The sequence below is a fragment of the Phocoena phocoena genome, chromosome 6 (assembly GCF_963924675.1).
Source record: "Phocoena phocoena chromosome 6, mPhoPho1.1, whole genome shotgun sequence".
NCBI classification, from domain to species: domain Eukaryota; kingdom Metazoa; phylum Chordata; class Mammalia; order Artiodactyla; family Phocoenidae; genus Phocoena; species Phocoena phocoena.
Genome location: NC_089224.1, coordinates 93,517,423 through 93,542,738, shown reverse-complemented (window position 1 = coordinate 93,542,738; position 25,316 = coordinate 93,517,423). Strand labels below are relative to the sequence as shown.

Sequence of the window (25,316 nt, the reverse complement as noted above, 5' to 3'; positions counted from 1 at the left end):
GTCTTGCTAGCCTGCAGAAGAAATGTGCTATAGTGTATAAAATGTGGCAATATTCTGGTTCATCCAATAGGACATATTAGATTTGGGGGTAAGATGCCAAAATAGAGAACAATTAGTTCTGACTGTTAAAGGCAGTTCTGAAATCTAGTTTGTAAATTACTTAAGGTCATAGTCTGTAGTTTTTCTTTATATTTAGGGTAATGTAACTGTTTGGAATGGAATGAAATTCAATGCAAGGCATGTGGGCTAGTTTTTCTTCTAATATTATCCTCTGCCAGTTCATGGAAAAGTTGACATTGTAGTTATATTTCAGCAATGGGTAGGGAGATTTCTGACAGAGGGAAGGAAGCATTTGAGACTTTTCACCTGGTCAGCTGTTCATTGGTTTCATGTTCTGGGCTTTATAATTCTAAGGCATCCTTAGAATCTGATATTCATTGGGATAAAGACAGCTCATGAAGGAGCAACAGCCTATGTAATCTTAAAGCACATTGATGCTATTCAACTTGACCATTCGACACAGCCACTTCAGTTGCAAAGTTGGCCAGGTAATCAACATGTCAGGTGTCTTCTGAGAGTCTCTGCCGGTGACAGGCATCCTAGTGGCTCTTTTAGAGGATGAGATGGGGAAGCTGTGTGTGTAGCTGTGTAGGTGAACGTGATTCTGTGAGCATACTGAAACAGCCCCAGAGAGATGGCTGCTTTAGTGACAGCCAAATATGCAGCTGAGCTGAGCTATGTAGAAAGGCTACATCAAGCCTGTATTATTTTAATTTTGGGTATTTAGCCAGATCGGGAGGTTAAAATGGAAAATAGTGATGATATTTCTGTTTTTTTTATAATTTCTAGTTTTCCACTTCTACCCCATCTTGTTTTGAATTATGCCTTCAGTAAATTGTAATATTTAATAAAGGCCAGTGTTGGTGAGAACAGTTGGCACTGGGACGTTCGACCTTGTTCAGAAGATAGATGTTAAAATTGTAGGCACTGCCAGTGTGCTCAAATGGTCTGATCTAAGTTGTTGGTCTCTGTTGTCAAGCCTGGCCGGTCTCTGCCTTGGACTTGCCATCTTATATGACTTGTTTTCCCCACACATTTTCCAATTCAATAAACAGTCTTTAAAAATGGAGTTACTGGGCTTCCCTGGTGGCGCAGTGGTTGAGAGTCTGCCTGCCGATGCAGGGGACGTGGGTTCGTGCCCCGGTCTGGGAAGATCCCACATGCCGCGGAGCGGCTAGGTTCATGAGCCATGGCCGCTGAGCCTGCGCGTCCGGAGCCTGTGCTCCGCAACGGGAGAGGCCACAACAGTGAGAGGCCCGCGTGCTGCAGAGAAAGGAAAAAGAAAAAAAAAAATGGAGTTACTAACTTATGGTCCTGGCCTCACAGGGCTTATAATTCAGTGTAGAGGCAGATTTATATATAAATATAAATAGCTAATAGGAAGTATGATATGAAAAATGCCTAACACAGTTCTTTAGAAATGTCAAGGAGTGAGGATAGTATTCCAGGCTAAGGGAACAATAGCTTGAGCTCTGTCATAGAGTTTGAAAACTATTGTGCATTTTCAGGGAAAGTTGGAATGAGTCTGATATGCTAGAATGGGGGTACTATGGCTGCATGAAGTACTAGGAAAGGAGTTAAAATTTGGAGTCTGAGACTTGGCCTTTTCCAATTTGGGATCTTGAGCAGATTATTTTACCTCACTAAGTTTCTCATAAAATTGGGATAATTAGAAATACTCATAGTGTTGTTAGGCTTAATGTGCATGTTACTGCACTGTGTAAACAATTAAATTCTGTATAGATTATTATTTTTAGTGGAGGGGGTGGTAGGAGAGAAAGCTAAGGATAAGGTTGGGACCAGCTTGTCTAGGAATGCCAACACAACTAGTTTTTATTTATTTTTTTTGGCTGCGTTGGGTCTTTGTTGCTGTGCGCAGGCTTTATCTAGTTGTGGCGAGCGGGGGCTACTCTTTGTTGCAGTGCGTGGGCTTCTCATTGCGGTGGCTTCTCTTGTTGCAGAGAATGGGCTCTAGGCATGTGGGCTTCAGTAGTTGTGGCACGCAGGCTCAGTAGTTGTGGCTCGTGGGCTCTAGAGTGCAGGCTCAGTAGTTGTGGTGCACCAGCTTAGTTGTTCCGCAGCATGTGGGATCTTCCTTGGCCAGGGCTCAAACCCGTGTCCCCTGCATTGGCAGGTGGATTCTTAACCACTGTGCCACCAGGGAAGCCCACCACAACTAGTTTGAACTTTGTTCTGTAGACAGTAGAGGACCATCAAAGGCTTTCAAGCAGGGGTGTAACCTGAGTAGACCCTTTTTATAAGGATAACAGGTGGCAGTGATATAACATTGATTGCAGGGGTCCAGAGACCAAGAGCAGCAAGACTAAAAGGAAGATATTACAGTAGCCAAGTTAGAAGAAACCTAGGGTCTGAACTGGGGTAGTGGAAGTGGATTTGACAGGTAATATAATCTAGAATCCCTAAGATATGCAGAAACTATTGGCTGAGTAGTGGAGTTATTCAACAGAAGGAGGAGTTAGAGAGGATTCCCAGAATCTACCTAGAGATTAAGGGGGTTGAGAGTACAGCTTCTAGACAGATTTGGGGAGGTAAGAGTGGAGAGAAGAGAGAGCAGGTTTTGTTCAAGAAATAAATCATTTGTTGAATGAATGGGTTGAATTATTGAGGCATCCATGTTGAGTTGTTTAGGGAGACAGTTTTGAATAGTGACTAAAACCTCTGGTGTTGAAGTCAGAACTGATTTTGAATCTTGACTCTGCCACCTTTTAGTTTTAATGTCAAGGGATCTAACTTTTAAGCCTTGGATTTCTCATCTGTAAAATGGGATAACAAAACTGTTTTACGGGGTTGTTATAAGAATAGGAAGAGATAATGCATGTTAAGAACTTGGTATAGTGTTGGGCACGTGGATTACAGGTGTGTGGGAGCTTTGGTTCTGAAACTTGGGCGAGTGTGGGGTGATGTGGACGGATTGTCCAGAGGACAGCTGTCTGGGGGCTATGAATATATAGGGATGAGAAGAAGACAGAAAAGCACCAGGGAAGGGGATCAGAAGTGCCTAGAGAGGGCAAAGGTTTCCCAGGGTTATGACTATCAAATGTTTGCATTCTCAGTTGTTATAATGTGTTAATCAAGTGTGCCCATCCACTAATACTCTTCTTATAAAATTATTATGTAAATCAGACACTTTGTTCTAATTTTAATGTAAGGTTTTGTATGTTTATGATATATATGTACACACACACAATGTATGTTGTATTGGAGTTTTTTAGCCTTCAGTGAATAACTATTAGTATATATGTATTTTAAGTATTAACATATTTGTTCTACACACTCAATTGTTGATTTACAATGTTGCGTTAGTTTCTGGTGTACATCAAAGTGATTCAATTATACACACACACACACACACACACATATATATATACACATATATTCTTTTTCATATTATTTTCCATTATGGTTTATTACAGGATACTGAATATAGTCCCTGTGCTGTACAGTAGGACCTTGTTTCTACACACCAGATTTTATTTATGGACATATTCCTTACTATTTCTCCAATTTGGTAATCACTATGATTTGCCCCCCTTATTCTGAATTTGCAAAACAGGGCATCAAATTAGGAGCTCTTAGCATGGAAATGAAAAGTGTTTATTTTGTTTTTTTAAATGGTAGCTATGAGTATAAATCTTTTAATTGTTTTTCTTTCCCCTGGTGTTCTAAATAATAGATTCTTTATACAATTGCATATGTACGAGTGGATGAACACACCATTGGTGATCCAGAGGATTTTTGTCAAGACTGGATAAACCATGTATCACATTGATTGTAGAGGTTAGTAGATTTAGTTCCTTAGGATGTGTGCATTTTTTGTAGTAACATTTAAAAATGCATAGGTTATCAAGTAGCAATTTCCCGCCAAGATCTTCATGGGTTTTTCTCCTTTTTTAGCTATCCTGAGAGAATCAGTGAAGTTCATTTTAGTTTATATATGCTTGAAGCTTCTATTCACTGTCATCACATAAACATTAATTAAAAAAATTAGCAAGCAAAAGATAAAACTTGAAGATGTTCTTTAGCAGTGTGTGCAAGGAAAAGGCTGTGGGTGTTAGTTTACAAGTAGTATTGTCTGCCATGACCATGAAGTATGATGTTATGTGCTCCAGGAATGTCATCATGGATTTAATTGTTTTATTTGTGAAAAGAGGTAAGGAGAAAGGCAGCATCATGGTATTTGGATATTCCTGATTCTGCCATTTTGACATGCACTGTGATGGAAAAGCCACTTAATTCTACTTTGTTCTGAGGCTAAACAAGAATATGATGTCAGTTTCACTCTTGGATGATATTGGATGGTCCTTTGATTGAAATTCTGTAAATTCAGATTGTAATTCTCTGATACCATGAGCTCAGTATCCAGGGAGTACCTGAGATTTTGTAGCTTCAATCCAAAGGTGCATTTTGTTGCCGTCTTTCAGCTTAACTACTGGATTCCCTTTCTCCCAGTGCATTCTATTGTTTTTTGGTGTGTATGTTGCTGCCAATGGTGTATGATGCCTTAATTCATTAGGTGGAATTTTGAGTGATGGAATGAATGGAATATTTTATAAACCAAAGTTCAACTTTAGAATAAACTTTGGCTTAGTTTTACTATTTCACATATCTTCATTCCATTATAGAGAAATGGAAAATTGGAAGGTTAGAGAAAGTGTTTAGAAGAGAAGTGACATTATTTACACCTAGATTCTTTTTTATAGCTTTTGGACCTGTATAGATGTGTTAATTGCGATATACCGAAGGCAAGCAGGTCAAACCACAAATGCTGGGATTTAAATAGTGACTTAAATAAAAAACGTTCTAGAGTTTACACATCCAGATAAGCATTGTTCTAGGTAATTAGCCGCTTTGGGTGGATCTTAGCTATCATACATTTGACTTGTATGCAGTCTGAACTCTTGCATAGAATGTATCATCTCCTTTAAGCTGACTTTCATAAGCTGAACTACTCTTTCTGCTCATCAATTTACTAACACTGATTTCTAATTGGGTTTCTGCCAGCTGCTGTATCTGGGGGAAAGGGCCTCCTTGGGAGTTGGAAGTGTTTGTGGACCTCAGTGCATCTGGAGTCTGGCAGTTGTTCATTAAATCTAGGGTACAGATGAGCGCTGCTGTTTCCTCACTTGACCCAGCCCTGCCAGGCTAACGCTGTGATGTCTTCCGTCCCTCCCCCTTTGTGTGTGGTGTTGCGGGGGGTTGAGGAGTGATGGGCAGGGGCCGTGTGTGAACAGGGAGGCATCGCCTTACTTTGGGCTATACTTGGTTGGTAGGGGGCTTAAAGTAGCCTGACATCATATGCAAATGGCTAGGACTTCTGAAGTGGCAGAAGAAAGGCTTCTTTCCCCTTCCCTGAAACAGTCTAGTCACTAGTGCATCCTGATGCAGGGGTTTCCACATTGGGGTATCTGCTTGGGCCCTGGGGTAAGACTGGTGGGCTAGGGAACAGGAAAATGGCTTGTCTGATTGCCTTAGTTCTGGGGGAAAGGAGTATCAGCAGGGACTTTGTCAGCAGGAACCTCCTGCTCAGGACCTCATTGCCTGCAGAGGTTCTTATCTACTGACCCCTTGGTTCTTGGACTGCCCTGGGTGGAGGGAGGCAACTCCCGCAGGAACCATGATGGATTATCTCTTTCTGGGAATGAATCCTCCCCCAACCCCTGACTTACTGTATTTGTGTTTACTGCTGGACTTTTCAACATTTTCCTTTTAATACATTGGTGTTTAATGAGTTCTTTTTAAAAAAAGTGGGGAATGGGGGCAAGCCTATATTTAAAAACACAGAAGTAGACATCACAGTTCTAAGCATTAATTCCTAAAGAAGTATCCTACTGGCTTCATTTAGATTTTGCCAAGTATTAGAGTGGCATTTAGTGAATTGAAATGGTATATAGGAACCAATACATGATGTGGACTTTAACTACCAGTTATTATTTGGTTAGATTTTTAAAAAATTAATCAATTTATGTTTTGGCTGCGTTGGGTCTTCGTTGCTGCACGCGAGCTTCCTCTAGTTGGGGCGAGCGGGGGCTACTCTTCATTGCGGTACGTGGGCTTCTCATTGTGGTGGCTTCTCTTGTTGCGGACCACAGGCTCTAGGCGCGCCTGCTTCAGTAGTTGTGGTGTGTGGGCTCAGTGGTTGTGGCTCGTGGGCCCTAGAGCGCAGGCTCAGTAGTTGTGGCGCAAGGGCTTAGTTGCTCCGTGGCATGTGGGATCTTCCTGGACCAGGGAGTGAATGCATGTCCCCTGCATTGGCAGGCGGATTCTTAACCACTGCGCCAGCAGGGAAGTCCTAGATTTCTAATTCTGGTAGATTGATCTACCAGAAGAGATTGAGTATTACATAGAAAATCTAGATGCCAGCTAGGGCTTCCTTATTCATAGTTTTAGCCTCAGACTCCTAATTGAAGATTGTCAAAGTCCAGAGGTACTCACCCACCTACCCCTGCAATCTATCACATCCAATTTTTGTGAATTTCCTAGTTTAGTTTAACTTACGCTTTTCTTAGCTTCTGGGCTCCCATTTCTGAAAATGGTGTTTTGGTTCCACCCATGTCAGTTTGGACGTGAAACCCGCTTGTTTCACTGGCACGCGCGCGCGCACACACACACACACACACACACACACACACACACACACACCTCTTTTCCCAAGCATTTCAAGAATTCACTTAGCTCTTCAAGAACTCTTAGCTCTTAGATGTGGTGAGTCATGGGGAAAGGGCTTGACTTTCTGCCCTTTCCTGGTCTGTCTTCCCCTTCCATTTTTTTTTTCTCCTATCCTTCTCTTTGCAGTAACCACTGCACCCTTCCTGATTTGGAGCAGAATAGTTCTGTCACACAGTCAGACCTTCCGGAATTTATCTCCTCCTCTTCTTTTTTTTTAAAAAAAAACCTTAAGCACTTATCATGATTTTAAAAACATAGGGCTTCCCTGGTGGTGCAGTGGTTAAGAATCTGCCTGCCAATGCAGGGGACACGGGTTTGAGCCCTGGTCCGGGAAGATCCCACATGCTGCGGAGCAACTAAGCCCCTGTGCCACAACTACTTAGCCTGCGCTCTAGAGCCCGTGAGCCACAACTACGGAAGACTGTGTGCCTACAAATGTGCAACAAGAGAAGCCACTGCAATGAGAAGCCCGCGCACCGCAACGAAGAGTAGCCCCCGCTCACCGCAACTAGAGAAAGCCCACGCGCAGCAACAAAGACCCAACGCAGCCAAAAATAAAAATAAATTGAAAAATAAAAACATGTAGTCCAAGAGATTCTGACGTCAGGTGTTATGAATTGCAACTAATCCCCTCATTTCCTTTGCCACAGATGTTAGATGTATAAACTTCTAAATGGCTTTTCCAAATATGAGGAATTAACATTTCATACACTCAACAGAAATTTGAGCAACTCCTTTCTGTAAGGCACTGAGTTAAATGCTGGGATACCAAGAGACTACGTCAGTTTCTCAACCTGAGGAGCTCTGGAGATGGATGGAGCAAATGAGTAGGCACTCAGGTGGAGTCACACCTCAAAGAGCTGTTACGGTCTAGGGAAGGGATGATCGGGCAGTTAAATAATGTACAGCAAAAGATAACAAGTGCCAGGAGAGATGTAGAAAAGGTCTGTGGGAGTTTGTAGGGCCAGGATGGGATGTGTAAGTGTGGAGCATGTAGTATTTGAGCTGGATCGTGAATGGAGAGGATTTGGATATGTGGAGATGGAGAAATGGTCAGGAGAGGTTGGTAGAGTATTCCTGGATGAGGGACTTGGTTGATCAAAAGAATTGTGCAAGAAGAACATATGGTGCACTTAAGAAGCTCTTGCAGTTTGGACACCTGTTGGGGAGCAGTGTGATGCATGGTCAAGAAGGTGCTTTGTGGCTAGATTGGTCAACTCTTAGGAAGGACTTCCTCTCTCATCTGATATTCACCTCCGGCATATGCTACATGTGCTAGCTGTTTATTTTTTAATGTACTTTTATGGAAGTAGATTTTTTTTCCCCCTTGGCAAAAACCTTCCATTTGCATTTGGACACAGTGCTAAGGTGGTATAAGCAAAAATGGGGCACTTACTGTAAGGAATCATGGAGTCTTATGGAAATAAGAGGGACCCTCAGGAGGGGTTTGGAACTAAGGACTAGATGTCCTCCAGTTCTTCCACCTTCTCTCTGCACCCCCTGCCATTCTTTCTTCAGACCAGCTTCTTGTGATTTTGTGCTCCATGGCGTAGGCTGAAGATGCCCATGTCATATCTCCTGGCTTACTCTTAGAGGTCCAGGCGCTCAAGGGAGACTTGACTCTTTGGTCCCAATTCTGAGTTCCTGAGGAAAGGATAAATGAGTCAGGGACCATTCCTGTCACATTGGCTGTGGTCAGGGTACAAAGTCATGTTGTGCATCGTTATCTAGTAAGGCTTAGTGTCATCCCCGCCTACTTTCTCTGCCTCAGCTGTGCTGTGATTCAGCATACTAGAAGGAGCATTGGGTTTGCCGTTGACCGCCTGGAGTTTGAATCCTAGCCCTGCCGCTTACTTACTACCTTTGTAGTCTTCGTCAACATTCTCAGTGAATTCTAGGCTCTGTTTCCTCATCTGTAAGTTGAAGCTAATATTACCTACTTTAGTAAATAGTACTTTAGAGGGAGGTACTGTGTTCTGTTGTGCACTTAGAGGATAAAGACCTCTCTAGGTTCAACTTGTGATTCTTTGTGTCATTAGCTTGGTGACCTTTGGCAAGTCAGTCAGATCCTGAGCCCTAGTTTTTCATCTACAAATGCAGATAATCTCTGCCCACCTCACAATGTTTTTCTGAGGCTCAGAAGGCCATGTGAAACTGCTTTGTGACTATAATGTATTTACATATGTGTGAAGCAGAAGAAGTTAAATACTATCAGGGAGACTGTTTTCCTTGTGAAATTATTCTGTTATAGTCGAGTGTATTTTGGTAGTAACTTGACAGATCTTTCTCAAAATACCCTGTAACGGTAGATTATTAATTGATTTATGATGCAATGGGCAGTGGTCCAAGTATTTTCAAATTTCCCTTTCAATCTCAGCTTCCACTTAAGGCTTCTAACCTGATTTATAATTTAAAATTTACTTTCACATTCAGAAAAAAATGATGCTCTTTGTAGAAAATTTAAACAAATGTAAAGAAATCTTAAACCTGTCACACTGAAATAACCATTTTCTCTTTTTAATTCACACAAGTAATTCACGCTCATGAAATAAGTTAGTAGTGACATAGAATTAAACCAGTAAGCCAAAAAAGAATCCTGAAATTCCACCACATAAGGATAACCACTACCTTAAATATAGCCCTTTCCCTAGTCCTTTTTGACAGTAATGTTTTTCTTGCATACTTTCTAAGGAATGTTTTGATGTTCAAGTTGTCATGAAGAGGTGATTCATCTGAGGAAAGTGATTTATTTTTCTTTTCTTCTTCTTTTTTTTTTTTGCGGTACGTGGGCCTCTCACTGCTGTGGCCTCTCCTGCTGCGGAGCACAGGCTCCGGACGCGCAGGCTCAGCGGCCATGGCTCACGGGCCCAGCCGCTCCACGGCATGTGGGATCTTCCTGGACCGGGGCTCGAACCCACGTCCCCTGCATCGGCAGGCGGACTCTCAACCACTTGCGCCACCAGGGAAGCCCCTCTTTCCTTCTTTCTTTTTTATTTTTTAAAATATTTTTTCCGTAAGTGATGATATGAGTGAAAAGCCAGTATTTGCCTTTTATAATCCTGTGAAAAAATAGCCTTTCTTCCTTGACTCAGAAGCCAAAGTTGTATTTTTTGGAGAGATATGAAGAATGAGTGATTTACGTGGACAGTTTTATTTCTCAGGAATAATTATATGTTTTCAGAATTATCAGTGGCCAATGGTAGATAACACTGAAGTGAAGTCCTTAAACCTTTACTGGTTATTTCTTCCTTGTGGGGTAGAAGGAAGGAAGGTCCTATCTTTCCCTTTAGATAGAGAAATTAAAGACAAGCGAATAATATGAATTAGAGAATTATTTAATGGAAAGTAAATGAATATATTTATTCTTTTTTTAAAATCTTTTTTTCTTTTAATATTTATTTACTTATTTTTGGCTGCATTGGGTCTTCGTTGCTGCGCATGGGCTTTCTCTAGTTGCAGCAAGCGGGGGCTACTCTTGGTTGGGGGGCATGGGCTTCTCATTGAGTTGGCTTCACTTGTTGCAGAGCACGGGCCCTAAGCACACAGGCTTCAGTAGTTGTGGCATGCAGGCTCAGTAGTTGTGCCTTGTGGGCTCTAGAGTGCAGGCTCAGTAGTTGTGGCGCACGGGCTTAGTTGCTCCACGGCATGTGGGATGCTCCCGGACCGGGGCGCGAACCCGCATCCCCTGCATTGGCAGGCGGACTCCCAACCACCGCGCCAACAGGGAAGCCCTAAAGACTACTTTTTAAGAGCAGTTTTAGGTTTACAACAAAATTGACAGGAAGGTACAGAGATTTCCCATACACCCCCTGCCCCCATATTTGTATAGCCACCCTCATTATCCACATCACTCATCAGAATGGTACATATTTTATGAAGGATGAACCTACGCTGACATATCATAATCACCGCACATCCATAGTTTACATTATGGTTCACTCTTGGTGTTGTATATTCTGTGGGTTTGGACAGATGTATGATGATATATATCCATCATTGTAATATCACAGAGAGTATTTTCACAGCCCTACAAATCCTCTGTGCTCTTCATATTCATCCTTCCTTTCCTCTTCCTCCCTGGCAACTACTGATCTTTTTACTGTCTCCATAGTTACGCCTTTTCCAGAATGTCATATAGTTAGAATCATACAGTATGTAGCCTTTTCAGATTGACTTCTTTCACTTAGTAATATGCCTTTAAGGTTCCTCCATGTCTTTTCATGGTTTGACAGCTCATTTCTTTTTAGCGCTGAGTAATAGTCCATTGTCTATATGTACCAGTTTATTTATCCATTCACCCACTGAAGGACGTCTTGGTTACTTCCAAGTGTTGGCAATTATGAATAAAGCTGCTGTAAAATCCATGTGCAGGTCCTTGTGTGGACATAAGTTTTCAACTCCTTGGGTAAATATCAAGGAGTATGATTGCTGGATTGTATGGTAGGAGTATGTTTAGTTTTCCTAAGTTGTTGTCTTCCAAAATGGCTATACCGTTTTGCATTTCTACCAGTAAACTTTCTTATTTTTATTCTACCATATTCTTTTTTTAAAAAATTTATTTATGTATTTATTTTATTTATTTGGCTGCATTGGGTCTTCATTGCTGCACGTGGGCTTTCTCTAGTTGCGGGGAGCAGGGACTACTCTTTGTTGTGGTGCGTGGGCTTCTCATTGTGGTGGCTTCTCTTGTTGCGGAACATGGGCTCTAGGTGCACGGGCTTCTCATTGTGGTGGCTTCTCTTGTTGCTGAACATGGGCTCTAGGTGCACGGGCTTCGGTAGTTGTGGCTCGTGGGCTCTAGAGCGCAGGCTCAGTAGTTGTGACGCACGGGCTTAGTTGCCACGCGGTATATGGGATCTTCCCAGACCAGGGCTCGAACCCCAGTCCCCTGTGTTGACGGGCGGATTCTTGACCCCTGCGCCACCAGGGAAGTCCACTTCCATGTTCTTTAAGGTTCCTTTCAAGTTGTAAAATTCTGTGATTTAAATTTCTTTATCCTTGAAACATAGATTCATTTAAAAAATTTGTATGTTATTTCTTCTAAAAAGAAATGTATTTTTACTGGAGTATTTGAAAAGTACATGAAAATATAAAGAAGAAAAATTACTGATGTATTTTCTTGTTTTATATAGTATCATAAAACATTTATTATGGTGTATATATTCTTTTTAACTAATGAAATATTTCAAGTATGAAGAAAAGTATAGAGAATTATCTTAGGAACACTTAGGTATGTCCCACTCATATTTGTCAAATCTGTACATTTTTTGCTATTAGCTTCAGATCTTTTATTTATTTAGCTATTATTATTATTTTTTAACTTAAAATTTTTTTATTTTAATTATTTATTTTTTGGCTGCGTTGGGTCTTCGTTGCTGCATGCAGGCTTTCTCTAGTTACAGCGAGTAGGGGCTGCTCTTTGTTGCGGTGCACGGGCTTCTCACTGCAGTGGCTTCTTTTGGTGTGGAACATGGGCTCTAGGTGCACGGGCTTCAGTAATTGTGGCATGTGGGATCAGTAGTGGTGGCCTGTGGGCTCTAGAGCACACGCTCAGTAGTTGTGGCGCACGGGCTTAGTTGCTCTGCAGCATGTGGGATCTTCCCAGACCAGGGATTGAACCCATGTCCCCTGCATTGGCAGGCAGATTCTTAACCACTGCGCCACCAGGGAAGCTCCAGGTCTTTTATTTTTTAAAGGCATAAACATTACTGATACAATTCAAAACCCCTGTGCTACCCCTTACAAATTTTCCTTTTCTTTCTTTTTTTTTCTCTCCTCTCCCCTTCATTTTTTCTTCTCTTTTATCTCCTTGACCAAGGGTTGTCATTCCTGTGCTGTACATATCATAAGCAATGTATATATTGCATTTAAAACCTTGACATAAGTGGAACCATAATGTACATATCCTGCAACTTGCTTTCTCTGTTTGATCTTAGTTTTTAAGATATTGTCATGTTGGTCCATGTGACATGTGACTCTTGCTTATTTTCATTGTTTTATGACCCTGCCGCATTTTCTTTATCCATTTTCCTGTTGACTGACATTTAGATTGTTTCCTTTTTTTGCATTTACTGACCCCGTGGCTATGAACAGTTTCTTACAGTGTCCTTGTGCTTGTCTTGCCCTGGGAGTTTTTCTCCAGGACAGTGATACACAAAAAAGTGTGGTCTGAGGACTGGGGAATTATGTCTTGCAAATAGGGAACTTGTGGCAGAATGTAAATCAACTCTCACTGTTAATTTATTTAATGTTTCTTATCCTGGTAAGACTTTCTGAGTGAAGCAAGAAGTGTTCCTTTTCTCTTAGAGGGCTGGTGACAAACAGTTTGCAGCTGCGCTACTTTGCAGCTGGGCACTGCTCTAGAGTATGTTCCCCTGGAGCAGGAGTGCTGGGTTGAAGGGGATGTGTCTCTTGAACCTCACTAGAGGCTACTGAACTAGAGCTTTGTTCCTCAGAGATTGTATCAGTGTACACCCCGTCAGTGGTGAGCCTGAGTTCCTCTTGGTTGGTTTCCAGTCTTTGCCAACATTTGAAGAGTTTTTCTAATGTGTAGGGTGCAAAATTGTATCTCATTATTGTGTTAATTTTACGTGTTCCTGATCAGTGTGATTGAGCATCATTTTATGTGTTATTAAATATATGACTCTCATCTGTGAATTGCCTGCTTATATTCTTTGTCCATTTAAAATCTTTGGATTAGTTTGCTTTTTCTTGATTTGTAGGAATTTTAAAAGTATATTCTGTACTCAATTTCTTTTCATTTAAAAGCATTGTAGCTATTTATAGCTTATTCTTTTACTTTATGGTGTGTTTTATGATATTTTAAAATCTTAACCTGTTGGTCTTTAATGCCTTGTGCTTGAGTTTTGATTTTCCCTTCTCATTTTTCTTTTAAAAGCTTTAAAATCTTGCTTCTTACACTTGTGTCATTAATTTACCTTCAAGGATTTTTTAGGTTTTTTTTTTTTAAATGGGCAAACGAACTTTTTCCAGTTCTTCCTGACTAGTTCATTTTTTTCTTTCCTGAGTTGTTATGACTCCATACTCAGTTTTCTTCCTATTTTTGTCTGTTGCCTATCCTTCCCTTTTTCAGACTCTCCTTCCTCCATCCTTAAATGCTCTTGTCTTGAGCAGTCTATCTCAGGCCTTCTGTTGTTTTCTTTCTACTCCAGTTACCATACACGTGTGCTAAACCTGGACACCAGCCTTGCCTCTTCCTTCTCTACTCTATACCCATGACCACCAAGCTCTGGCACACAGTAGGGCTTCAGTACATACTTGAATGAGTGTGTGAGTGAATGTGTGATCTAGATAGGGGAATTAGTGCTTCACAGGGTGAAGATAGCAGGGTGCTGGGCCTTGATGGAGCAGAGCAGGGAGAAGGAAGAAGGGTAAATTTAGTTTGACATGTTTGGTCTTAGCTTCTTATTCATAGTAGTGAGCTTTCTCTGGTGGTGTTTTCTGACCTTTGAATTTGTACATTTTCCTGTTGTCATAAATACCACTTGAATGAGGCAAATTCTTATGACCTTTTGGTGATTCTCTCAAACAGGGCTCCCTGTAGAAGGTGCAGTATACAGGGATAGTATCATATAAAATACAGGGTCAACGTTGTAGACAGTTGCATGGGTAGGTAAGGGTTTTTAGACTGAAGGTCAGAAGACCCTATTCTAGTTCTTGCTTGGCTGTAATTACCTCCGTGACTTTAAAACTCACTGTGCTTTTTTATATTCAACAGTCTTTCAGTCCTCTCCAACTCCAAGTGGAGTAGAAACCTTTCTTTGTACAAGTTTCATAATAAATTTTTTTTTCTTGACTTGGGCAATAGTTACATAGGTGTTTATAATAACTCATTAAGCTACACTTACGTTTTGTATGCATTTTTCTAAATGTTTTATTTCACAATGAAAAAGATTTAAAAAACCCACAAAAGACTAGGTTTCTTACATCCCTCATGTGCCAAAAAAACTCCAGTGGGATTAAAGACTTGAATACAGAAAGGAAAATCATAAGAGCTAGAAGAAAACATAGATAAATATGTATGTCAGGGTTTCCAGGACCACCCCCAGGTTCCATGACTTGCTAGGAGGATTCACAGGACTCTGCACATATTTGTACTCATGGCTAACATTTATTACCGTAAAAGGATAAAAAACAAAATGAGCAAAGGGAAAAGGCACATGTGGTGGAGTCTGGAGGAAACCAGGTGCAAGCTGCCGAGAGTCCTCTCCCAGCTGAGGCTCATGGGACATGCGTAATTCCTTCAGCAATGAGTTTTGACAGCACATGTGAAATGTTGTCTACCGGGGATATTCTTTAGAGACTCATTACCAAGGGTTTTTATTTGGTGCTGGTCACGTTGGCACCTTCTGCCTAACACGTACTAGAATTCTAGATTCTCAGGAGGAAAGCACGGTTGAGCATAAAGCATATTGTTTGCACAAACAGTTCAGGCACAGCGAGTAACTCTCATCAGTTCTGGGAACTGTGGGAACCCTCCTGAAATGCAAGTCTCCAGATGGCAGACAAGGACCAGCCTTGGCAAACAAAGCCTTGTAAGGATAGCAGTCTCAGGCCCGCTGTGTTAACTCTTCTCTGCAGAATATAATATTTTTTATAATCTTAGAGTTAAAAAGGCATTTCTAAGCATGACTAGAAACTCAGAAACCATAAAACAAAGGAATGGTAAATTTATGTTTAAAAAACTTAAATATGAAAAGAAAGAATGTGCTGTAGAGTCACAAGGCATACTAGGAAAAAAGTATTTTAATGTATGAAAGAACAGGGGGTAGTTTTTTCAATATTGTATAAAAGCTTTTAGAAGTCAGCAACTCAAAAGAATAAAGTAATTTGCTGAAGAATATATTTCAAATGACCAATAAGGGACTTTCCTGGTGGTGCAGTGGTTAAGAATCCACCTGCCAATGCAGGTGACACGAGTTCAAGCCCTGGTCCGGGAAGATCCCACATGCCACGGAGTAGCTAAGCCCATGCACTACAACTACTGAGCCTGTGCTCTAGAGCCCGCGAGCTACAACTACTGAGCCCAAGTGCCACAACTACTGAAGCCCACGCGCCCTAGAGTCTGTGCTCTGCAACAAGAGAAACCGCCGCAGTGAGAAGCCCGTGCACTGCAATGAAGAGTAGCCCTCGCTCGCTGCAACTAGAGAAAGCCTGCGCACAGCAACGAAGACCCAACACAGCCATAAATAAATAAATAAACAAACTTTGCCATAGTAATAAAAGATATAAAACAACAGTGAGATTTTAAAAAATTTATCATAGTCAGCTAAGGTTGATTACTTACAATCTTTGTAAGATTGATTACTCATTGTAGGAGTGAGTATAGGGAAATTGGTACTTACATATACTGCTGGTGGTATAAATGAGCACAGCCTTTTTGAAGGACATTTTTCCAAAATCTCTTAAACTTGACACTCCTACCCTTTGACTCAGCAGTTTCATTTCTAGGGTTTTAGCTGACAGAAACGCATACAAGTGCACAGATACACATGGATAAGGATGTTCTTTATTTTATTTTTTTAACATCTTTTCTTTTTAACATCTTTATTGGAGTATAGTTGTTTTACAGTGGTGTGTTAATTTCTGCTGTATAACAAAGTGAATCAGCTATACATATACATATACATATACATATATCCCCATATCTAAGGATGTTCTTTGGAGCATCGTTTGTGGTACTGTAAATCTGGTAATAGCACAAATAGTTAAATAAATCATACTACTTCTGTAGGCATAGTTTTATCAATTAGATCTTTATTTAGTGCTATGCAAAGATATTTATGATTTTATACATATCCACACTTTTTTTTTTTTAGTGTAATTCTTTGGGTATTAAAACCTGACCTGAATGGATATGAGGTTCTTGAAAATCTTTGACTATCCCACTTAGTGTGAGCATCCATATGTCTTATTGCAGTAATCTGAATGTATTTAATTATAGGAACTGCCCTAGAACACACAGGGTGGATAGGGTTATTTGAAATACACAGCATATACACTTTATTTTAATTCAAAAATCTGAAAAGTCCTGAGACATCTATTGCTCCAAGGGTTTTAGATAATGTGTTTGTGTTAACTAAAAGGAAAAAAAAGGCAAATTGTAAAATAGTATGTGTCATATTCCAGTTTTTAGGTTAAAATAATGTTAGTGTATGAATAGGAAAAAATAGTTCAGAATATATTCCCCACATTTAACAGTGACTATCTGAGGTTATAGTGATGTCTTTAATTTTCTTGTAAGTGAAATTAACTCAATATGAGTTTGAATAAGAGGAATAATATCAAAATTGTGGAGAGGGTAGAACTTGCCCCTGACTCTAAAGTAATGTTTGTCATACCTCAGATACTTTGGTGATGACCTGGAGGATCTCAGTTCCTACAACTAAACACTGAGTCCTTGTGAAAGGTGAACTTGAGTTTTAGATTCCTTTTGAATTTTCAGAACTTTTGGTTACATCCCTTCTTGTTTCTGAATAGACACGTTTGGGGGCAAAGGCCTAATTTGGATTGTCACTTTCACGGGGCTCAGTTTCCAGGGTTGAGGGTAAAGGCACGGGGTTCACCCTTCAGTGCCGTTAACAGCAGGATTCAGGCACCATACTGTTGCTAAATCTTTGCCCATATTTTGCTAACTTTGGTAGGCTGAAAAAGTTAGTGGTTGATTATATCTGCACTTGTATTTACATTTCTTTTCATAAAGTTTGAACATGTTTTGATGATTGTTTATTTAAAGTATAGATGTTTGTCAGAATGACGCAGCAGTGTTACATTGATCCTCTTCCTTTGCCTCTTCCTTGGGTATGCTTGACCTGTTTGACAAGGACCCCTGTGTGATGTCTGGTGCCCTTTCTTTCCATTCCCACATTCCCATCATAAACAGTTTTACTGCGTTGAGGATGTTATCTTTTCCTTTCTAGTGAGGGAGAGTAGAAAGTGTTAGGTGCTATGCTGGGGATACATAGGAAGCACCCAAATGGTTGTATGAAAAATGAAAAGGACCAGATATCACTTGGTTTTTTTTTTTAAGCCTTGGGCACAGATTTTGCAGGTCAGTTTGTTATGAAGAATTTAACTTTCGGCCTTCTTCCGCAGAACGGTTCTTCTAAGTTTCTGTAGCTAAAATCTGTAGGCAGTTTCCACTGCCTAAGATCTATAAGGCGCTGGGGCAGAGACTCCTTACCTGTAACTTCCATGGATGTTGTGGATTGAATCCACTGTTCCTAGGAGCTCCTTTTATAGTAGCATTCAACTATTAGCAAATAGAAGCATTTGGTCTGCTAATCTCAGAGTCAGCCTGCCTGCCTTTCCTCCCTTCCTTCCCTTAGTATTAATTTTAAAAGCTAAACTCAAGACTTTATTTGGATTTCATCAGTTTTTCCGTTAATGTCCTCTTTCTGTTCTGGGATCCAGTCCAGGGCACCACACTGCATTTAGATGTCCTGTCTCCCCAGACTCCTCTAGTCTGTGACAGTTTCTTAGTCTTTCTTTTTTTTTTTTCTTCACAATCTTGAAAGTCTTGAGCAATCCTGGCCAGGTAGCCTGTAGAGTGTATTTTAACTTGGTGTTTCTGTTGGTTTTTTGTTTTACTCATGAGTAGATGAGGGTTATGAGTTTTTGGAAGGAATACTACAGAGTTGAAATGCCTCTCTTGTCGTGTTAGTGATCCTGATACCACATGGCATTGCTTGGTTAAAACAGTGTTTATCAGGTTTCACCACTGTAAATAAAGTTAACATTTTCCTCTTTCCCTCTTCTGTTCTTTGGAAGCAAGTCACTAAATCTAGTCTACCCTCAAGGGGTGGGTAGAGGCACAAATTAAGCTCTACCTCCTGTAGGGGGAGGTATCTACATAATTATTTGGAATTCTGTAAGAAAGACTTGTCTCTTCCCCAGTGCATTTAATCCTTCAGTCATTTATTTTTATCATGGAGTCATGTAAATTTATTTTATACTTTGGGTTAGAATACAGTACTATGTTATTTATTTTGTTCCTCAAATTTATTCCAGCCTTGGCCATAATGGAGCTCTTTCAGGGTGATTCCTGCATCCCTTTGACTTATCAGGCCCTGTTTCCTTTCTGGCCCTACAGCATGCTTCAGGTTCATCTTGTTTTTTCCCTGCCCCAGCCCTAGAATCAGCCATTTCCCCAAGAGTCTGGCTCCTTTTACTGGAGAAGGGTGTTTAAAAACCCAAGATCCGGGTGCTGGGTGTGCTTGTTGCTACTAGGTTGTGCCAGGTTTTGACTGCTTCTAGGTTCCCTCTGGAGACACATATCTATATCTATGTATCTATATCTATATATCTCTTCCTGTAAAAAATTATTATGGAAATTTCCAGCATATACAGAAGTACAAATTCTAAGTATCTGTCACATAGCTCGAACAGTTATCAGCTAGTAACCAATCTTGGTTTCACTTATATGGCCCCTCCCCATTTCTCACCCCAGCACCCCCAATTATTTAATTATTTTAAAATGAGGACCTGAATGAGGCCATGACTTTATTTTTAGTTTCTGAAATAATTATATATGTTTAAGGTGTACAATGTGATAATTTGATACACATATACATAATGAAATGATTACTTCAGTCAAGCTGATTAAGATGTCTTTTTCTCACAGTTGCCTTTTTTTTTGTGTGAGAACGTCTGAAATTTACTCTCAGCAGATTTCCAGTACACCCCTGATTATTTGATGTAAATCTAAGTAACTGTTATTTCACCTGTAGATATTTTAGTCTTTATCTCTGAAAAAAAGGACTCCTTTAAATAAATTTGTTTTTTATTTTTAAATTTTAAAATTAAGGTATAATAGATACAGTAGAAAGTATGAAAGGATAGAGCTTGTGAATTTTTATAAATGTATATAGCTGTGTAATCAGGTTGAGATGTAGGACATTTCCAGTGCCTTAGAATGCTCCCTAATCACTTATGGATAATTTTTGTAAGAACCTCTAAAAAACAAACATAACCACAATACCATTGTAACACCTAAAAAATTAACAATAATTAAAAAAAATCAAGTATCCAGTCATTTGCCCTTGGTAGGTTCCCCTTTCACCTCAGTACTCTCCCCTCCCCTGCAATGTATTGATTGAAGAGACAGAAGCTCTGAGTGTGTTAGTTGCTTGTTCTGTAGTTGCCTGGGTTTTGCTGAGAGCATCCCTTTGGTGTTAATGTGTTTCTCAGTGGCTTTCTTTGTGGAAATTTGTCTCTCACATTCTGGTTGGCTAATTCCAGCAGTAATGGGCAGTGATTCTGTCTTTGAAGAAATTTCATCAGTAAGATGGTTTCACCAAAGATAAAATATTATCCCTGGTATCTGATTAAAGTTCTCCTGCATGGCTCTGCTAGCTAGGTCTAGACGATTTCTTCAAAACTTTTGTATCTTTTCTGGTATCCACATCCTTTAGAAAAACTGAATAACCTTGTAAATAGGAGAGAAATTTGTTGTTCTTGTCTTTGTTTTCCTCTCTTCTAGAGGTTAAATGACCAGAACAGTTGTAAGACAGTATAATTAGCTAGTAAACCTTTTTAGTGTTGTTTCATTGCTGTGTCAAAATCATCTGCATACAGGGCTAGCTATGGTTAAAGTTCTGGCTGAAGGATCTGCAGTATAGAAAAAAGGATTAAGCTATAAAAGTGATTAGTCTTAGTTCTGTTTGATGTGCTAAGTTATCCTTTTCTCTTTTTATATTGTAGACCAGCTTGAACGAGTCTTTTTACGACTTGGCCATGCTGAAACAGATGAACAATTACAGAATATTATATCTAAATTCCTTCCTCCTGTTTTGCTCAAGCTGTCCAGCACCCAAGAAGGAGTACGTAAAAAGGTAAGCATGCTGGGACAGTTGGGGGAATTAAATAGTGAATAAATGGATGTATTTTATGAAGTGAGTTTTCTGTTCCCATTATTGAAATCTAGCTTCATGATCCCAATTAGGCTTTTCAAAATGGACAGTAAGTCTAGGACCAGCTTCCACGATTTAAAAGTACCTTTTGTATGCTTAGCACAGCTGCATTTAGTTCCAGCTGTACACTTGGCATCAGTACTGGATGACATAATTGAGATAATTATTCTGGAATGTATGGAGGTCTGATTTAAAATCTATGCCCTTGAGTCCAATATGAAAGTCAGGTGGTAATGGGTCAAAAATATTCTTTAATCATTGGCTGACGGTGAATATGGCCTTAATTAAAAGTAAGCAAAAGAGATGTTTTTAAAAGCAAGATACTGTTGTACAGCTCCTGTTTTAGAATTTTTTGAAGAACTGTTAGTAAAAGCTGGGTAACTGTCACATCAAGAGTTTCTTTTTTAACCTAATGTTCTACATGGAACATTTGGATGCTTCACCTTTAAAATAATTCATTTGTCTTCTCGTGTATTTATACTAGACCTTTGGGTTTTTGAGCTATCATCAGGTTTCAGTCCTTGAGCCACTGTAATTGATTGGCAGTGACCTTCCCGGAGGTCTGCCCTGAGAGGGATTCTGAGGCCTGATTTGAGTTCAGTGGAGAAAGAGTATCTTTAAGAATGTCTGTTATGTTTACAGGAAGAAATAGGGCATTCTTGTCACGTATTTGACATGCCTATTGTTAATACTGCTTTGCTAAGATAGATAACGTGTTTGATCACGTCATTCTCCTGTTTAAAACTCTTCTATGGCCTTTTCTTACCCTAAGAGTAACTAGGTATAAAAGGCCTTCATGTGTTGGTTTCTGTTTCCTTATTTAGCTTCATCAGTCTCATCATTTATTTGGCAAATATTTACTGGGTACCTTCTATATGCCAGGTGTTAGGAATACGTTGGTGAAGGAAAGAAACGTCTACTTGGGGAGATGAGTATTAAACAATAAGGCAAAGAGTATAGAGTTAAAATGGCAATAAATGCTAAGATGGCAAAGGATTGTATGAAAGAATATATTTGGGGACTTGATTTAAATTAAGTATAGGGTGTAAGGGAGGTGTGTAGGAAGTAGCCAGGCATAGAGATGGGGAGACCACTAAAGGCAGAGAAGGCCCTGTGTAGAGATTCTGAGCCGGAACTGAGTATAAAACCTTCAGGGAGCTGAACAAGGCCACAGAGATGCACCCTGTGCACCAGAGGAAGAGTGATAGGAGTTCAGGCATGGGGATTCCAGCGGCAGCCATTTGAAAGGGTATTGGTGGTAGTGACATAATCATTCTGGCTGTGGGGTGGCGAAAAGGAGAGTAAATAGAAGGAAGTTTTTGCATTAGTCTAGGCTTCTCGGCTGAGTACTTTCAGTAGGGTTTTTTGGTTTTTTTTAAAAACTTATTTACTTAGGAGTTTGTTTCCTTGTATTTTATCTTCTGTAGAAAATCATTTATCTCTAACCATCTACTTTATATGTTCAGTTGTATATTATTCACGTCTATCATACTATTATTCTTAATATTCTGTTACCATTCAAGTGGAGAAATTCCATTCTTGTTTCTAATTTTTTTGTTACTGCCAAAGGTTTGCTTTTTTTTTTTTTTTTTTAAATTTATTTATTCATTTATTTATTTTTGGCTGTGTTGGGTCTTCGTTTCTGTGCGAGGGCTTTCTCTAGTTGTGGCAAGCGGGGGCCACTCTTCATCGCGGTGCGCGGGCCTCTCACTGTCGCGGCCTCTCTTGCTGCGGAGCACAGGCTCCAGACGCGCAGAGCTCAGTATTTGTAGCTCAGGGGCCCAGCTGCTCCGCGGCATGTGGGATCTTCCCAGACCAGGGCTTGAACCCGTGTCCCCTGCATTGGCAGGCAGACGCTCAACCACTGCGCCACCAGGGAAGCCCAGGTTTGCTTTTTTTAATGGGCCAATTTAAAAGGAAAAAGAGCTTTTATATTAATTTTTTCAAGTGTATTTTTCTTCTATTTTTATTCAGATTACTCCTTTTTTTGTTTTCCTTTGATATGTTTTTCTCACATAAGATTTCAGTTTGTAAAGTACGTAATGGTAAAGGTCATTATGTGCCAGGAAAAATGCTAATCACTTAAATACACACAAGATTATGTGAGGTGTAGGTGTTATTTCCATTTTATAGATGAAGCTGAGGCTTGGAATGAATGATTAAGTGACTTCATTAAGGTCAGATAACAGAAAAACAGAACTGAAAATAGCCTCAGTTTCCGGATTTCTCTTTGATTACTATTTTGGTTATACCCCATAGTTACACTGGTGAGCAGTATTAGGTTATTTTATTTTTGACCTACTAATTAGTTTATAAGAACATTGTTTTTGGTTTTAAAATAGTGTAAAATTTGTCTGGTTTTACTGCATTCTGATTTGAAACCACAGTGAGCAAATGTTCTAGTCTTTTAAAGCATATTATTTCTGATGTTCATAAAAACTATTCATAAGATTAAAAAAATATTTCCTATTGGTGGAATATGGAGCTCAGTGTGTGGATAGGCCACTCAACACTGCTCTCATTTCTCAAGAAACCTATCTTCCAGTCCTGTTGTAAATTAATAGTGAATTACAATCTCCTGCTGCTGTTGTAGTTTTTCTGATTTTCCTTTTAGTTTTAATAGTTTCACCTTGATGCGTCTTTTTTTTTAAGTGTCCTTATTTATTTATTTATTTTTAACATCTTTCTTGGAGTATAATTGCTTTACAATGGTGTGTTAGTTGCTGCTGTATAACAAAGTGAATCAGCTATATGCGTACATATATCTGCATATCCCCTCCCTCTTGCGCCTCCTTGATGTGTTTTGATGCACAAGTTTAAGATCTTGTGTTTCTTAGTAATTTGTATTGTATTACTTACTTTTCTTATCTTTCAAATCTCATTTAAGATTTCTTTCCCCAATACCTCTATCATCTAAGACTAGTATTGTAGCCAGTGTTTTCCTTTGGTGTAAGTTAGATTGAGGAATCTTTGCCCCAGCCAGCAATCTTAACCTTATTTACTTTAGCTGCATATCTTCATCAATGTAATTGAGATGTCACATTTTTTTTGAGGTTTGGATTGAGGGCATGTACATCAGTTCCAGTTATTAACCTTTCTCATCACTTGATCTGTTCTCATTCTTTCCATCTCTCCCTCTTCTCCCTTCTCTCCTCTTCCCGCCATACATTTTCTGTTTAAGAGTTTGATAACCTATATTCTGTTTTAATATAATGATTAATCAAGCAATTCTATCCACATTCTTAACATTTCAGTCATTAATTTGTATCTAAGTAAACAAGATGTTTTACTCAGTTACCATCAAGTAAATTATTTTATCTTGTTCAGATTTCTTCCTTCTCCCCCTTCCCTTATATTTCTTACTAGAAATAGTAATTACCTTCTTATTTCTTTTTTCTTCTTTTTTCATTTATATTTATTTTTCATGTTGTCCTTTATTTATCTATTTTTTAAACATCTTTATTGTATAATTGCTTTACAATGGTGTGTTAGTTTCTGCTTTATAACAAAGTGAATCAGCTCTACATTTACGTATATCCCCATATTTCTTATTATTTCTTACTAGGTTGTTCCCTAGAAATTTTCCTTTGATTTTCTTCTCATATTCCAAATAATGCTGACTTTGATCTATTGGTGAATTTTTCTAACCTTTTTACAAAAAGCTTGAAGGAAATACACGAAAATGTGTTTACTGTGATGAGTCGTACAGATGATTTTTTAAAAACAACTTTGAATCCCATGGAATATTATGCAACTACTACGAAGAATGAGTTAGATCTAAATTAAGAAGCTTATATATTTTTAACTGGAAACAAAGCGGACTCTGTGCTCACGTGAATGATATATAGCTCATTTTTGTAAAAAGTAAACAAGTAAAATCTAAAGATATAGCTAGTGGGAATCAGCAGCATAGCACAGAGAGATCAGCTTGTGGTTTGCAATGACCTAGAGGGGTGGGATAGGGAGGATGGGAGGGAGGCTTAAGATGGAGGGGATATGGGGACATGTGTATGCATGTGGCTGATTCACTTTGTTGTACAGCAGAAACTAACACAGTATTGTGAAGCAATTATACTCCAATAAAGATCTATTTTTTAAAAAAAGATGTAAATATGTTTGTAGAAGTTTTTGTGGATACAGAGAAAGATGTGAAGATGAACACCAAAGTATTAATACTGGTGTCTTCGAGTGGCTATGAATGGACTAGGGAAAAGGGATAATTATGATTTTTCACTTAATTTATTGTAATAAATGTGTTTTTCTATTATAATTTGAAAAAGCAAGAAAATAGAATAAAGAAAGAGATATAATCATTGTGAACTTGTATATTTAATTTATATTGTAAAATACTAATTTTGTTTGCTTTTTTTACATATCAGATTTCTCTTGGTAAAGGGGTTTTGTTGTTAAGTAAGTTTGAAAACTTCTGGAATAAGGGAAAAGAGATCTAACAGCTGAGACACCTGTTTACATTCCAAGCAGTATGCTAGACTCTGACATATCCTTCTATTTAATCCTCATAATAGCCTGTGAAATGTTATCATTTGATTTCTGCAAATGGGGGAAAGTGATTCAGAAAATGATAATAGTGCAAAGCATTAAATGCCTATGTGGACATTGTCTCAGTTCATTGCAACT

At 39.3% G+C, this 25,316-nt stretch overlaps 1 protein-coding gene across 1 annotated transcript in view; it reads left to right on the top strand.

The window, feature by feature from the left end:
- Positions 1–25,316, top strand: part of ECPAS (Ecm29 proteasome adaptor and scaffold) — a 97,835-nt gene that overhangs the window by 5,209 nt on the left and 67,310 nt on the right. The window contains exon 2 of the mRNA XM_065878967.1: positions 20,470–20,600. Within this exon, the coding sequence (XP_065735039.1) occupies positions 20,470–20,600 (131 nt within the window). The remainder of the gene's footprint in view (positions 1–20,469; positions 20,601–25,316) is intronic.